The sequence below is a fragment of the Crocodylus porosus genome, unplaced genomic scaffold, assembly GCF_001723895.1.
Source record: "Crocodylus porosus isolate Cpor-Errol unplaced genomic scaffold, CroPor_comp1, whole genome shotgun sequence".
In the NCBI taxonomy this organism is placed as follows: Eukaryota; Metazoa; Chordata; order Crocodylia; family Crocodylidae; genus Crocodylus; species Crocodylus porosus.
The window spans coordinates 88,481,815-88,496,470 of record NW_017728947.1 but is presented as its reverse complement, the minus strand read 5'-3'; the positions used below and the strand labels follow the sequence as shown (position 1 = coordinate 88,496,470).

At 43.5% G+C, this 14,656-nt stretch overlaps 1 protein-coding gene across 2 annotated transcripts in view; it reads left to right on the top strand.

The window, feature by feature from the left end:
* CCDC88C (coiled-coil domain containing 88C) overlaps window positions 1-14,656 on the top strand; it is a 147,233-nt gene that overhangs the window by 73,950 nt on the left and 58,627 nt on the right. For both annotated transcript variants that reach the window (XM_019552414.1, XM_019552413.1), the window contains exons 6-10: window positions 1,512-1,595; window positions 3,980-4,120; window positions 5,159-5,343; window positions 6,287-6,368; window positions 6,790-6,948. In XM_019552414.1, the coding sequence (XP_019407959.1) occupies window positions 1,512-1,595; window positions 3,980-4,120; window positions 5,159-5,343; window positions 6,287-6,368; window positions 6,790-6,948 (651 nt within the window). The remainder of the gene's footprint in view (window positions 1-1,511; window positions 1,596-3,979; window positions 4,121-5,158; window positions 5,344-6,286; window positions 6,369-6,789; window positions 6,949-14,656) is intronic.

The following is a 14,656-nucleotide window of genomic DNA, read 5'->3' as shown; positions in this document are numbered from 1 at the left end:
CATGGTGCTGCAATTAGGCAATCCAAATAATTGACATAGTGAGAAATAGTGTTGTGAGTCTGAATAGTCTTCTTCATCTGAAGATTATCTTTCTTTGTAGTTCTTGAAATATGTTGGCATAGAATAGAGGATGTTAGTGCAAAGAGACTCCATAAGCTAACATCTCATTGCCCTCTTCTAAGGAATCCCGACACCAGTGCACTGCTCCTTTTAATGTTGTATAAATGGAGTCTTAAATGAATAGGAACTTTGTATAACCATGTAAGGGTTTTTATGGTATGTGTGTGTTGTTAAACTAAATGGACAGCCAGTACCTATGGGAAATTCCCCCTAAGTACACGACAGTTAACCAGATAAAGGAAACAGTGTCCTACACACCAAACCTCTGTATTGGCGATCCCTCAGTAAGCTGTTGTAATAAACAATGGAGACATTGCTGGCCAGCTTTCCCTTATAATTGACCTTGTTTTCATGTCTGTCTAATGTCTTTGTCATGCTTTAGGACACTCACCCTGCTCGGCTACGTCAAATCAATTATGTCAGGGTAATGCTGTCTTCCTGGGGCTGCTCTGAACTTCTTACTGTTTATATTGCAGCACAAAGAATGAAGGGCCTGATTTGGCAAGGCAGTGAACACCATCAGTTCCCATTTATGGCTCTGAACCTCCTCCTATTCAAGTGTATGGTCATATTCAGAATTGGGCCCAGAGAGCCACTGTAAACTCTCAGTGAAGTGGATAAATACCCTGTGGGAGATGTTTAACTTTTTTATGTTACCTAGAGAGTCCTGGGTACTCTGCCTACCAGCCTTGGGTCCCACATTTGTATCAAAACAGAAAAATAAGCAATTAGACTGTGGGATGTTACAAAACACTTCCAAAAACTCATTTGATAGAAATAAATTTGGGAATCTGTCTAGTCGTATTTATTTTTAATTAAATATTCTCTTGCTGTATTGTACATGCAAAGCACACATTGCTTTAGTTACTGAGAACAAAATGTGGAGCCGATGTGAGCAGAATCAAAAGTGAAACTGATGTATTCGTTGCCCCAAATGAGTAAAATACAAAGAGTAAACAAACAGTTTAAATGGTGTAACACAAATTTAGGGCCACAGCTTCAGCTGCTTTACATTTGTGTAGTTTGAAGTCCATTTGAGCTCTGCTCATTTCCACTAACTGTGGCTCTGGCCCTTGGCTGCATTAATTCTTTTGGCCTTAAGTTTAATACCATCTGTAAAAAGTTCTTAAAACGTAAGGCATGATTTGGCAACCCCTATGCATCTCGCATATAAATTTACTCATCAATTAGTTTCACTGATTACAAAGAGCATATGTGCAACAAGGTGTTATTCACTGTAAGTGTGACTGCATATGCCCCTCTGGTCTGGTTATTACTGTTCCTTTAGCTGTACCAGTGAATTCTTTAAAAATAAATTAATTAAAAGGATCATCACTACAGTAGTTTTTCGCACATAACATGTTTCAAGCAAAGTGTATTTTTTTAAACAGTGTGAAAGAAAAGAAGAATTTATTGAAAGAATAAAGCAGCTGGATATTGAGACCCAGGCAGCAATTGTTTCCCACATTCAGGAGGTAGGATTTTCAGTGCTTCGAGCTTTCTTTTTTTTTGCCTCCCCTCTCAACTATCTTGGTTTGGTTTGCTTTGCTGTTAAAGAGTACAGGTTAACCTTTCATAGTAGGATTAATAGTAGGTTTGACATGCACAAATACTCTGTTGAATGTGTGATTGTAATTTAGAACAAAAAATTACTAGGTGTTTGAAGAAGGAACTGGGCTAAACACTTCTGGTATAAATACATCAGCCAGGGGCAGTGATGAATATCTTTAATTGACAAAGATATATTTAGACTGGAAATATTTTTATAAGGAATACTCAGAAGTTTTGGATAACATTTTAAAAAACATCTTAATGATATAGGAACCAAGGGTCCTTTTTCAAAAGTGAATTAGAGAGTTAGGAGCCTTGGGCCCGATGAAAACCAATAAGTGGGTGGCTCTGTAAGTGTCTGAATCACTTTTGAAAATGAGGGCAGCATCTTAGCAGTTCAGAGAGAGAACCTTTCCTAGGTGACAGCCTGCTTTGTCAAATGTTATGAATGAACCACCAGACAAAGTAGGCTGCCTTTTACAAAAGATTGTCTCACTGAACCATTTAGTCTCTAAGGTGCTTCCCTGCCTTGTTTCATAGTTCCATAGTTTGTAGGGTCGGAAGGGACCTGAGCAGATCATCTATTCCGACCCCCTGCCATGGCAGGAAAGAATACTGGGGTCAAATGACCCCAGCAAGATATTCATCTTGTCTTGTGCTTGACTTTAGATAGCCAATTACCTCTATGCTTTTGAGACTCAGGCTTTTAAATCAGGTTAAGTGATTTAAAAAAGATGTTACCCTTTTCTCTCAATTTTTTTATCTTTTCAAGTATAATCTTATGGCAGATGTTTTCTGGATTCTAAATGTTTAAAAAAAAGAAAAACACAGTTGGCTCCAGCAGTAGGTATCAGCCTATTGTCAAGAACTTGGAAAAAGCTGTGCACAAATGCCCCCTGCTGCCTGGGCCTTGTTGCAAAACGAACAGTCTTCGAGGCTGTGCACATCTCCTGCAGGTGTAAAATAACTTTATCAAGGAGACCTCAGTGACAAAGACAGCTAGACGACGTAGGTGGTAGTTCTTTAACATAATAAAATCTGATTTGCAGACAAAACCATGTGAAGGATATCTTTGACAGCAGAAGTGTTCATAACCTAAACTGTAGACATGCCACCTTGATAGGTGCCACCTTCTAATCCAGTCAGCTTTCAGCAGTGACCTGGAGAAAATTGGTTGTCAGAAAAGTTTAGTAAATTGCAAACGCTTCTGTTGGGTCCTTTCCTTCTTGTAACAGTGGCCAGTTACCAAAGCTACAGAAGAAGACAAGCCTCTTCATCCCACACCCCTCCCAGTAATATACGTAGCTAATTATGCAATACAGGACTGATTCCTTCCAGCCCCCCACCGTCGTTATCTCTGCCCCTTGAAGCATGAGTTGAGAACTCTTAGTATATGGCTGTAAGTGTTATTGAGCACAAAATTATTCAGTACCTTTTCCTAAATCCAACTATCTTGTGAAAATTAGAGACTTCCTAACAAAATTTCCTACTGATATCGGTGCTTCTGTACCGTTTCCTGCTTATTTAGAGTCAACTGTCATAGTAAATGATCAGTAACTTAATCTGGGGCCAGGTTATCCACTTGTGAGTTCTTCCAATTGTTGGCAGCTGAATTGCACTGTTTTATAAATAGGAAATTTTTAGAGCTGACAAAATTTTAGGACAAATTAATTGTGAAATTTGAAAAAATAGTTGCAACTAATCACAGTTTTAATCTCACAGTTAAATAGTCAGGCAGAAGCTGCTGCTCAACACAGAGGAAAAGTGGCCCCTGCCCATAACTGCTGCCAGGCCCTTTTTGCTGCAGCCTCCTGGAGCCAGCGCCCAGGCTGCCCTGCAGCAGCTGTGCACTGGCACCTCTGCCCCACTGGGCAGCTTGGAGTGGGCTCTGGGTGACTGCAGCAAGAAGGCCCTGGCAGTGGTGAGGGGAAGAGCCGCTTTTCCCCATGCCGAGTGGCAGCTTCTGCCCGGCTGCTCCTGCTGCTGCTCAGCGTGGTCGGGTGAGTTTGGAGCAGGCACGGGGGTGCTGGAGCCAGGGCTGCGTGCACAGGTTCTGGCTGGTCCGGAACTGGTCCGCCCTGCTGGTCAAAACGATGTGCATGTTTAATGCAATTGAAAAAATTAACGCATTAATTTGTTTTTGTGTTAATTGCGTAAGTTAACTGTGATTAATTGACAGCCCTAGAAATGTTATGCAAGTTGCTTGTGAAATACTGAATAATTAATTGGGCGCAAACACTTTGAAAATCATCCAAGGGAAACAAAAACAAAAAGGGACTTACTTTTTTATTTTGAATCTTGTTCACAGGTGACTCATAACCAGGAGAATGTGTTTGACTTACAGTGGCTGGATCTCCCAGATATGGCCCCTGAAGAACTGGAGTCTCTCTCTCGGAATATGGTTTTCCACCTCAGGAGGCTTATTGATGAGAGAGATGAGTGCACAGAAGTATGGATGAAATGTCTGTTTTGCATAAAGTTTGTTCATGGGATCAGATTCAGGCTTTGCTTTTCACTTGTGTATTGATTGCCTCTTTGTTCACTCTAAGGCTGCAGTCCTTTCTATTTCCCCTCTAAAGTCCTCTAATTCCTTAGAACAGTGATTCTCAGCCAGGGTGCCAGGGAATCCTGTGTCCTGATAGCCTTTGAAGGGTGTACAGGAATTGAGGAGGTAAATATTGTGTGAGGACATAAACAGGTAAAGGTAGGCTCAGGCTTCAGGTGTGAGGAGATAAGCAGATAAGGGCAGGCTCAGATTTTTTAAATGGGGTACTGCTCAGTTCTGAAAAGTTATGGGGGGGTCTAGAGTTTGGGAACTTGTACCTTGAAATAATGCTGATTCCTCCCTTGGTGCCTGCATTCAGTTATGCACCTGAGCTAGAGTGAGTTGAGCTGTAAAGAGAAGAGCATGGTGCAAAAAGATGAAAATGTTTCATGTTGTGAATTTACCTCAGGTATTTTGTGTCTTATGCTCTGCTCTTCCGTTCATCTGCCAGTATCCAACAGAATCTGCCATTATTGGTTCAAGAGCCTTTTCCTCCAGATTTTGCCACTTGTAACTCTTTCCTTCTGACTCATTAGCTTCTCTCTCTTCAGATCTTTGCTGGAAACTACTCTTCTTTTTCCTAGATCTCTTCACTTCCTTTGCCTTTTGCTGTTTCTGATCTGACTCTGTGTAAAGCTATAAATTGTTGCAGTTGTTAGGAAAACTCTAACCAAAATAAAATATTTATTTGAGCTCTGGAAAGTGGCAAATTCCAGTGCTCAGTGCTGCAAAAGACTGGGAGCTGAAAGGTTGCTCTGTTCCTGACTCTTACTGACTCTACTGTGTGACCTTAGGGATGTTGCCCGAGTTCCCCCATGCACGGTTAGGATAAGAATTATCCATCTTTGTAAAGCACTTTGAGATGCCTGAATGAATAGAACGACATAAGTGCAAAGTGCACTATATTTGTCCGTGATGCCATCTCCCTGTCTCCATTTCCAGCTGATTGTAGATCTCACTCAGGAGAGAGATTATCTGCAGTCTCAGCAACCACCAAGCCCCCTGAAAGCATCAAGTCCAGACTCTTCACCAAACCCAACCAGTCAGCTTTCCAATGAGGACAAGCAGCACTTGGCTGTTGAGCTGGCAGACACAAAGGCTAAACTGAGAAGGATACGGCAGGAACTGTAAGTTGTGAAAAGCCTATTGCTGGAGAAATGCTGCTGATTTCAGATTTGCTAATAGCGCCAAATAAACCTGTATATTAAATGCAAGTTCACAGCATCACATTGTCCATTGCCTACAATACATCTCTGGGAGTTCTACATGCAGACTTAATGGGTCCTTTTTTAATTCCTCAAGGGAAGTTGGGGAACGTGGCTAACTTCCCCTTCCCTCACTTACCTTTCTTAACTAATCCTGTCTCAAGCCTTCATTAGTTTTTCTTTTCCATCTCTCACCCATTTTCTCTTCCCTTCTTTTAACTCTCCTACCTCCCCATTTTGTCACAAAATTCTCCGTGATTGCTATTTTCACTTTTTTCCGTTCCCCCATCCTTCATTATTTTTTCTTGTTGACAGTGATTTGCAGGATGGTAATACTGCCAGGATGATGGTGAGTTTAGCTGTGACAGCAGGAAGTACAGGTGAAAGAAAGATGAAGGAAATATTTAAATATTTGGTTCCTCTCCAAATATCCACTGGCTTGTAGCACCACAAGAACCCAACTGCAGTTGATTTGCATGAAATTGGATTAGCACCAAGAAAATCTATGTCGTTCAGGGCACTTTTACGTGCTCTGGGTGTGGTGCGGGGCAGCACTTTAATTAGAACAGCTCTGAGAGCCACTCTAATAAAAGCACTGCTGTGTCTCCTGTATCAGTGTCTCTGCGCTTAAAAATGGTGGCAAGGGCTTTTGAACTAAAGCTTGTTGAACACAATTAATGGGCTCCGATGTGCTTGAATTCCAGCAAGTCAGAGCAGCCTCAGTGCTTATGTATAGGCATCCTGTGTGTCCAGTTTTTCATAAAAGACTTCAATGTTTCCAATTTTGCCAGCATCTTAATATCATGGGTATTGTTTCAATAACCATTTCAGTTGTTTCGATTACACTTGCTCTAATCCTTTTCAGGGAAGAGAAGTCTGAACAACTTGTGGACGCTAAACATGAAGTTGAACAGCTTACTGTAGAGCTGCAGAAAATAAAACAGGAGGTAAGTTGGGCTTTGTTCACTGCAACACTGCCATGACCTCTACACCCCCACCCCTGAGTTTAAAAAAAAACATCTCTTTCAACATAAAGATAGAAAATGCTTCTCAAAGTGCATACTGCAGCATGTTTACAGGTATGATTGTGAGTGATACTCTGTTTCCTGCTTGCTGGGTGAGAGCAGGTCTCAAACACTCAGTCCACTAAATAGTCTTATAGTGTCTGGAGAATACGTTCTCAATCACAGATAATAGAGTTCCCATAGCCTGAGTGGCCAGTTGATTTTAAATTGATTTGAATTGCTAATTGGAGAAATCCTTCACCCTTGCACCAGCGAAATGTTTTTTGTTTTTCATTCACTTATGAATTTTTAAAGTTAAAACTTGGCCGTTAATATTTTTTGCATGTTCTGTCTGCTTACCCAGAACACCTGCTTAGCAGCAGATGCACGCTCTGCCCGAGCATACAGAGATGAACTGGACTCCCTGAGAGAGAAAGCAAACCGTGTGGAGAGGCTTGAGATGGAATTGGTCCGGTGCAAAGAAAAACTGCATGATGTGGATTTCTACAAGGCTCGGATGGAGGCAAGTCACAATCAGAAAAAAGTTTTCCTGAGAAGTCCCTTGCTACTTGCTGAGCAGTTCGTAATGTCTAGCCTTTTCTGCATACAAGTTCATGTTTGTCTGTAATTAGATTGGTTGTACCAAAAGATTAACATAAATTGAAGTTTCGGAAAACACTCAGGTAGGTTTTGCAATGGCCTGTCTCTCCTGTCCCTTTGGAATTCATTTGAAATTCCCTTCAAGTGAGTAGGATTTAGTCTGTGCTGAAAATCCCACTTGATATTTATAAATCTGTTAGTTCTGACTTATGAAGCAGAAGAGCAAACGTAGCATCCCTGTTCTTTAAAAAAACAGGATAGAGATATGTTTCAACTTATGGTAAAATTACAAGATATGTCTTTCCTACAGAAGAAGATAATGGTGATGATGATTAGCCAAAATTTATAACTCTTTAATTAACTAAATAAGTGGCCTGACTTTTTTTTTTTCTTGCAGAAGCTTTTAACATTTGCAGCTGCAGCTGCAGTTGAAGTGGCTGGGAATTTTTACATACAGACTTGGGTAATGACTTTTAAGCCCTCAGGCATGCAAAAGCTGAGTCACTGCCAGAGGGATGGCCCCAAGATGGTGGGTGTGTGTGTGTGTGTGTGTGTGTGTGTGTACACGCACGTGCATGTGCTATTAATAATACCAGCCATTCTGCTTGGTCTCGTCAGACTTTGAGCAAATATTGCCTAAACTCTTGACATCCCACTTCATTTACCTGCCACCCCGCTTCAGGTCGTTCACAATACAAACACCTCTCTGTCTACTGCTCCTGGGGTTTTCACAGATATTTTTAAATTGTATGTTTCATTTTTGCTGAAAACTGAGAGAGCACACAGAAGAGAGCTGATAATTCTGTCTAACAGACATCAGCCAGCGCATAACTGGTAACTGGGGATGTAAGCAGTAGCAATGAAGAATGAGTCAATATATTTGTATCAGCTCTGCTTGTTAAAGAAAATGGGCAGATGCATCTTTACTATTGTGGGGAAATTATAAAGCTACTATATGTGATTTCAGATATGTATTTAAAATCCTTTTCTCTTCAGCATCCAATTCAGTTGCTTGTATTTCTGCACGTAAGCATTTTTGTTAACCAAAACCAGATAAAGAACAGGGCACAATTCTTCTCTTATGGGCAGGGGTCTACCGAACTCGAGGTGGCTGCTGGCTGATTTTACAGGCAGGCTATGGAGCTAGCAGCCATTTTTGTGGGTGGAACACAGTGGGGCCCCCCATACTTCAGGCCAAAGGGCCCTGGTGGGTCTGCCCCTCACCACTGATTGGCTGCAAGGAAAGTCTGTCATACAGCCTCACCACCAGCTGCAAGGGCTGTCCGTCATGCAACCCTGGCCCTCACCACCGATTGGTGGCGAGTGGCGGGGCCTTACGATGAACAAACCTTGCAGCCAATCAGGGCAGAGGTGACAGCCCTCTTGCCATGCTGGCAGCCTCCCTACCCTCTCCTCTTGCGCTGCCCCCTCAGCAGACTGCACAGCCTGGCCACAGTGCCCACAAGGACTGTTGGCTCCCCAGAAGAGGCCAGCATTTTATTCTCAGTGAGTTTTGGTTTTCTTCCAGGGAGCCCACCAAAAGCACAGAGCCAGTGATTTCTCACGGGGCTTGCCTGAAATCATATTTTTCCTGAAAATCTTGAAATCATGATTTGGGTAGGACCCTACTTACGGGTAATTACCTGACTGATTGCAATGTTCTCAGCAACAAAAACAGTGCTTTGGCCCAGTTGGACAATTCATAGCTTTTCCTGCAGAACAACACAGGATATTTTGTGACTAAACTGAGAATTGGGCTCCTAGTGTAATTAAGTAAAGATCCTAGCTCTTAGAAAGTGTTATTGAAACCTTGACCCATCAGACCCCTTGCTGAGAACACATCGATTCTTAATGTTCTGCAAAACCTTGCCTTGTAAATACATTTGTTCCTCACCCACCTAGGGTTTGCCACAACTTCTTTACCAAGTCTGCTGACTGTTAAATGTATAAACTGCATACAAAGGCAGGTTCCTCTCTGGTAATTTCCAGTTTACTCAAGGAAGTCTGAATCTTCTACTGCAAGCTCCTTACTTCCCTCTTACTCCATCAAGCTGATAAATCAATTGTGTTTGCTCCTGTCAGACAAGCTAGCTACGCATTTCTCTTCGGCTGTATGCTGCTGTAGTTTAAGCTGTACATCCTGCTCAGGTTTACTGTCTGGTATTGGTCTTGGTGGTTTGGAATTCCTCTGATCTTCATCTGAGGGCAAGGGAGCCGCTTTCTTTCCATTGCTTTTAGGTTCGCAGCTTTCTCATTGGTACCTGATCCGCAGGGATCCTGGTTTTCTCTGATTAAAAATTGCAAATTCTCTGATTATAAATGGCAGATTCTCTGATTAAAAACCCAAAATCTGTGATAAAAAATAAAGGTCCTGTACAACCCCCTCCCCCCCCACACTGCTGATACCACACACTTCCCACCCCCCAGTCTCAACAGCCCTCCTGATTTCCCTCACAACAGCCCCACAGACACTGACACCCACCCCAGCAGCTAAGTGTGTGTGGGGGAAGGGGAAGGTGCTGGCGGGGAGTGGATCAAGAAGTGGGAGAGCGTCCCCCTGTGCCCACTCCCAGGAGCAGAGCCAGGGGGTGAGGGCAGGGGTGCCATTCTGCAGGCCACACGTGCCGGCTAGTTTGATGAAGTTTGCACATGGAGGCCACTACCACAACTCTGCCGCTGCACCCTGCACTACCATCCCACAGCCACCTGCACGGCTTTGTGGGCAAGTGGCACAGGGTGTGGCAGCGGCAGTACAGTGACAACCGCCATGTGCGGGCCACATACATGCCATCTGGCTGCAGAGGTGGAAAGGGGGGCTAGCATGCAGTGGCCACCACTGCACCACTACTTATGCCCTGTGACTGGCTGCACAGCTCTGCAGCAGTGCGGGGTGGTGGTGGCTGTGTGGCTGGGGCGCTTTGTCGGCAAGCGCTGCCACCATGGATCCATGCCCTTCACCCCTGGATCCTAGAGGTAAGTGGGGCTTGGGGGCTGTGGGGTAGGTGGGGCCTGAGCCTCTGAGTCAACCAAAGCCAGCCTCAGGCTCAGACTCGCCCATTGCCCCTGGATCTTCGGGGTTGTGGGGCAGGGCTGGGGAAAGTGATTGGGGGCTGAGGGAGTGAGGGGTGCTGCCAGTGCAGGCAGCACACTGCAGCCAGAAGCAGGGCCAGGGGGTGAGGGCAGGGATGCCCCTCTGCAGGGGCCTTTCCAGGCAAGCAAATGCGGGGCGCAGTGTGGTGGTGCCCGCCATGTGCAGGCTGCGCACATGCCGCCCAGGGGAGGTGGAGGAGGAGGCTTGCATACAGCTGATGGTGGGGTAGATCAAGGGCTGCACACATGCCACCCAGCCATGCCCCATAACCTGCAAGCCCCACTTGTCTCCAGGATCTAGGGGCCAAGGGCAAGTCTGCGCCTGAGCCCGGCCTTGGCTGACTCAGGCTCAGGTCCCTCCCTTCCTCCTCTGGGCGGGGCTGGGGGTTTCCCTCCCTTTCTGCAATCAGCTCTTGCAGGCTCCTTGCAAAAGCGGAGAATCCGCAGATTTCTTTGCTAAAAGGGGAAATCCACATTTTCTCTAATAAAAACAAGGAATCTGTGGTTTTCTCCATTTTTCCATGGGAAATGGAAAACCCAGATCCCTGCTAATCAGGCAGCATCCTCCAAGTCATTGCTCTAGCCCACGCATACTATGCTCAATACCTTTTTTATAAAGGTTACAGAGCCTTCTTTCATTTCATTTGTATTTTTCCTGTCCTTCCACATCTCTCCACTTCCTTCTCCATCTGATATCTCTTGGCTGGAGAGGCTGCACATTAAAAGTGAGATTTTTGTGCTGTGTTTCTAAAGAGGCTTAGAGATGTGCTAACATGAGGGGCACAGATCCCCTTTACCTCCCTTTGACACCTTTCCAACTCTAATTGTTTGAAGATCAGTGTGGCTTTTGCTGGACTGCTCTAACATATGAGAGGCTTATGCAGCTGCCTAGGGTCTGCTCCTCAGTCTAGAACAGCAAGAGTATTTTACATTCCAGCTGTGCCTGTCTCCTCCTTGATCCACAGTAGCCCACCCCTTTGTACGAGGAAAGTATATGGCCATCTCCGTTGGCTGTGTGCTGGTCCTGCATTCAGGAAATTTGTCAGGGCTATTCTGGCCCCTTTGTTACACTTGAGCCAGACTGACTTTACATGTCCTTCAGCCAGAAGAATCTCTCTGTTTCTCTTCCATTTCCAATCTGTCTCAAGCCACTTTACTTTCAAGTGAAGTGTAATGGATGGAACCCATTTCAGAGCTGTGCCAGCTCAAATTCTTCTCCTCTCCTCTCCAAAAAGATAGCTGGATTTCAGTTTCCTCAGAATAGTCTTTTACTGTCCCAATGCCTGAGTAGAGATTGAATCTAGCCTCCTGGATTATTGGAAGATATTAAAAAGCTGGCCCAGCTTCCCTGACAGTTACTACCTCAGTCAATTGACTATTTCAGTTTACATTTTCACTGACGGGCTTTCACGCATGCATACTGGCTTCTTTACTATTCCATCCAGGAAGAGCACACACCAACTGCAGAGGCTTCCTCAGTCTGACAAAGGGTATTTGTACCCAAGAGCTTGCAAAGAAGAATTTTTCCAACTATTTGAGTTGATCTAATAAAAAGTACTGGGTTTACCCAGAGAACCTCATCCTTAGACCAACATGACTACAACCTATATTAACCTGTCTAGGCAAAAAAATTATTTTCACATCTTTCATGACAAAATATATTTTCAAACGCTATTTCAGTTTTATTAAGAGTTCTAGAAAGCAAAAGGCAAATAGTCCTTCCTGCTGTGGTGGCTTAATGAGGTCATTGCTATGAATGTAGAAGATCAGGCTTAATGCAGAGTTTCTTCCAAGGAGGTGGTTCCCTCCAACATAAAACTTCACTGGCACATTCCACTCCACTGAGCCTAATGCTGCTTCAGGAGATCAGGTTCTTTTTAGAGACCAGGGAGTCTCACTTGCCTTTTTTTTTCCCACTCCCATAACTGCAATCAAGTTTCCCCACGTGGTAGTGGAAAGAAATTCTTGTGGACGTGAAAAGGAGGAAGAAAGGGCATTTCTTTTTCATTTTCATACAGTCTGATGGATGCAAAGTTCAGTTATCCAGTGCATTTGTTAACTTTATGGCAGCTCAGCAGGAGCAGCTTCTGTAGCAGCAAAGATATGAGCTTGGTTCTTGCTTAGTGAGCGTGCCTGTGTACAGACACTTCCAGTTCGGGTTTAAATAACCCAGGTACTATTTCAGTATTTAAATTATTTCAGTAGTAAATTCTGATGGCCCTGATCATGCAAAACATCCCCAGAGTTTCCTGTTAAGTGTGTAAGAAGACTATGCCTGCTTTTAAAAGTTAACCCCACTTATAAGGGTTTGCAAGATCAAAGCAGCGTCAGTAAGTCTGCTGAGCAAACAAGAGGGTTTAATTCAGCAGGACATTTATGATGGTTGGGTCAGAAATAGTTGGACTTCTTATAAAAATAGATTTAAAGGAAAAATAATCAAAATCTGTTTGTGAATCACTTGCAAGTAAACCTGCCTTGTATATTTCAAAAGACTGAAGACCACTACTCTGGGCCATTTTGTTTTTTCAAATCTTGCTATAGGCTTTTTGTTTTGTATTATATGGAAAAATAAGCCTCTTCAATCTAGCGGCAAGCATACCCACCAATGCTGCTTGCACAATACAAAAATGGTTTGTAGCCAAGTGCATTCTCAGGTCACTTCTCTTAGCTTAAAGAGATCTGTGACAACATTACCTACTATAGGCTGGTCTTGGAATAGTTTTACCTTCTATGATCTGAGACCTAACTTTATAAAGCTCTAATTACTTGTTACCTTTCCACTATAAAATTATACCTAGATAACGGGTGCATCAATGTAACTTCAGCTTTCACAGGCTTTTACACAAGATTATTAATTTAATGTTTCATTAGAAGTATTTGGAGCTAATAAGCTCTTTCCTCTTGGGTATAAGTGCCTCCAAGTTCACACATGTTGTGCCTCACAATGATGAGTGGTTTGCTAACAGAGGCTGAATATATGCATAACTTACTTGGCATCCAGTTTGACTCTGCATGAGATGCTGAAATAATCAGTTCCTGCCTGGTTAGCAGTTTGAAAGGTGGTTCTTTGGCCATGTTTATGAGGTCAAACACCATCTTGCTTCTCAGGGCTATGGTCCAGTCTCAGTGGGACAATCTAATAAAATAAACTCTGATTGTACCATTGTTTCAGTACAAATATTTTTGGAACTTATATGACCCCCCAACACATTACTTTTTGTTGGATACACCTGATGCGTTAATTTGTTTGGTATCTCAAATTTTAATATATCCTGCCAAAGTAGAGAGGTCAAAACAAGCTATAGCCCAACGTATTTCAGGTCTTACAAACTCAGAGGTTTGCATTTTCTTTTGGTAAGTCACATCTTTTCTTATTTCAGCTAATGTGTCTGAGCACCTCTCAGATCTTAAGACATTTGTTCTCACAGCACAACAAGGAGATAGGGCAAAACTGAGATCCCCATTTTACAGATAGGAAACTGAGGCACAAAGAATCGAGGAACTTCTCTAAGATAACATGTAGAAGAGCTGAAAATTAAATTCAGACTTCTTAATTCTGATTCAGCCTGCATTGTAGGAAGGTAGGATTGGAAAGGACCAGTTAAGCCCTCAGTTCTAGTTCTGTAGTCACAGGCAGTCTTTTTCTCAAGGAACTGCCCCCTCATCAAAAAAACACTTCAGATCCTCACTTAGCACTATAAGACACAGCACCCAAGCCACCCTGTAATGAGGGTTAGCAAACTACGGCCCATGGGCTGGACCTGACCTCAGAAGGTCTGATCTTGCATGGTGGATTAGTGGCATGGAGTTGCGCTGTGCTGCCCATACTACTACAGCACTTCCCTGTGGTCTGGAGCCTGCTCCTCTGCTTCTCTTACTTCAGAGAGGCTGAGTATCTGCAGCAAAGGTGAGTGCAGGCAGCTGGACACTTCAGGGGGCAGGGACTTGTGGCTGGCAGGGAGATCAGTCACATAGGCTCTAACCTGCGCTAGCAGAAATTTGCCAACCCCTGCCCAATAACCTTCCATAGGTAAAGGCAAGGAAGAGAAAGGAACTGCTAATGCCCTGTCACTGCAGCAACACAGAAGAAATTGTTTAATATGTGCTCAAAAGTTTCTAGGAAGAGGGCCATGCCCCACAGCAATCACAAGGTCACCCTTCCCCTCCTTATAAAACTAATGATACATGGACTTTATACAACTACTGGAAGATGTTCTAAAACAAATGAAGCTGAAGTGGTGCAACTGCCTTGCCCTGCTCCCCTAATCTGTGGCAGCAAGATGTGTCCTGAAAGCTCTGAAGAAATCACTGCGTGCAACAGGTGATGAAAGCTCTGATTGTAAGCAGTAGCAACAACAGCCAGGAAATGTCCTCCTTTATAGACCAATTTTGTTTCCTCCCTCTGCACTCTCCTAACCCAAAGTGTATTTCTAAGAAATTGCAGCACATCCCCACAGACTCTATTTCTTGGGCTGGCATGGAAGAGTAGCTCATCATAACAAAGAAGTCAGAATAAATGCAGAAATTTTAACTAGTCAGTT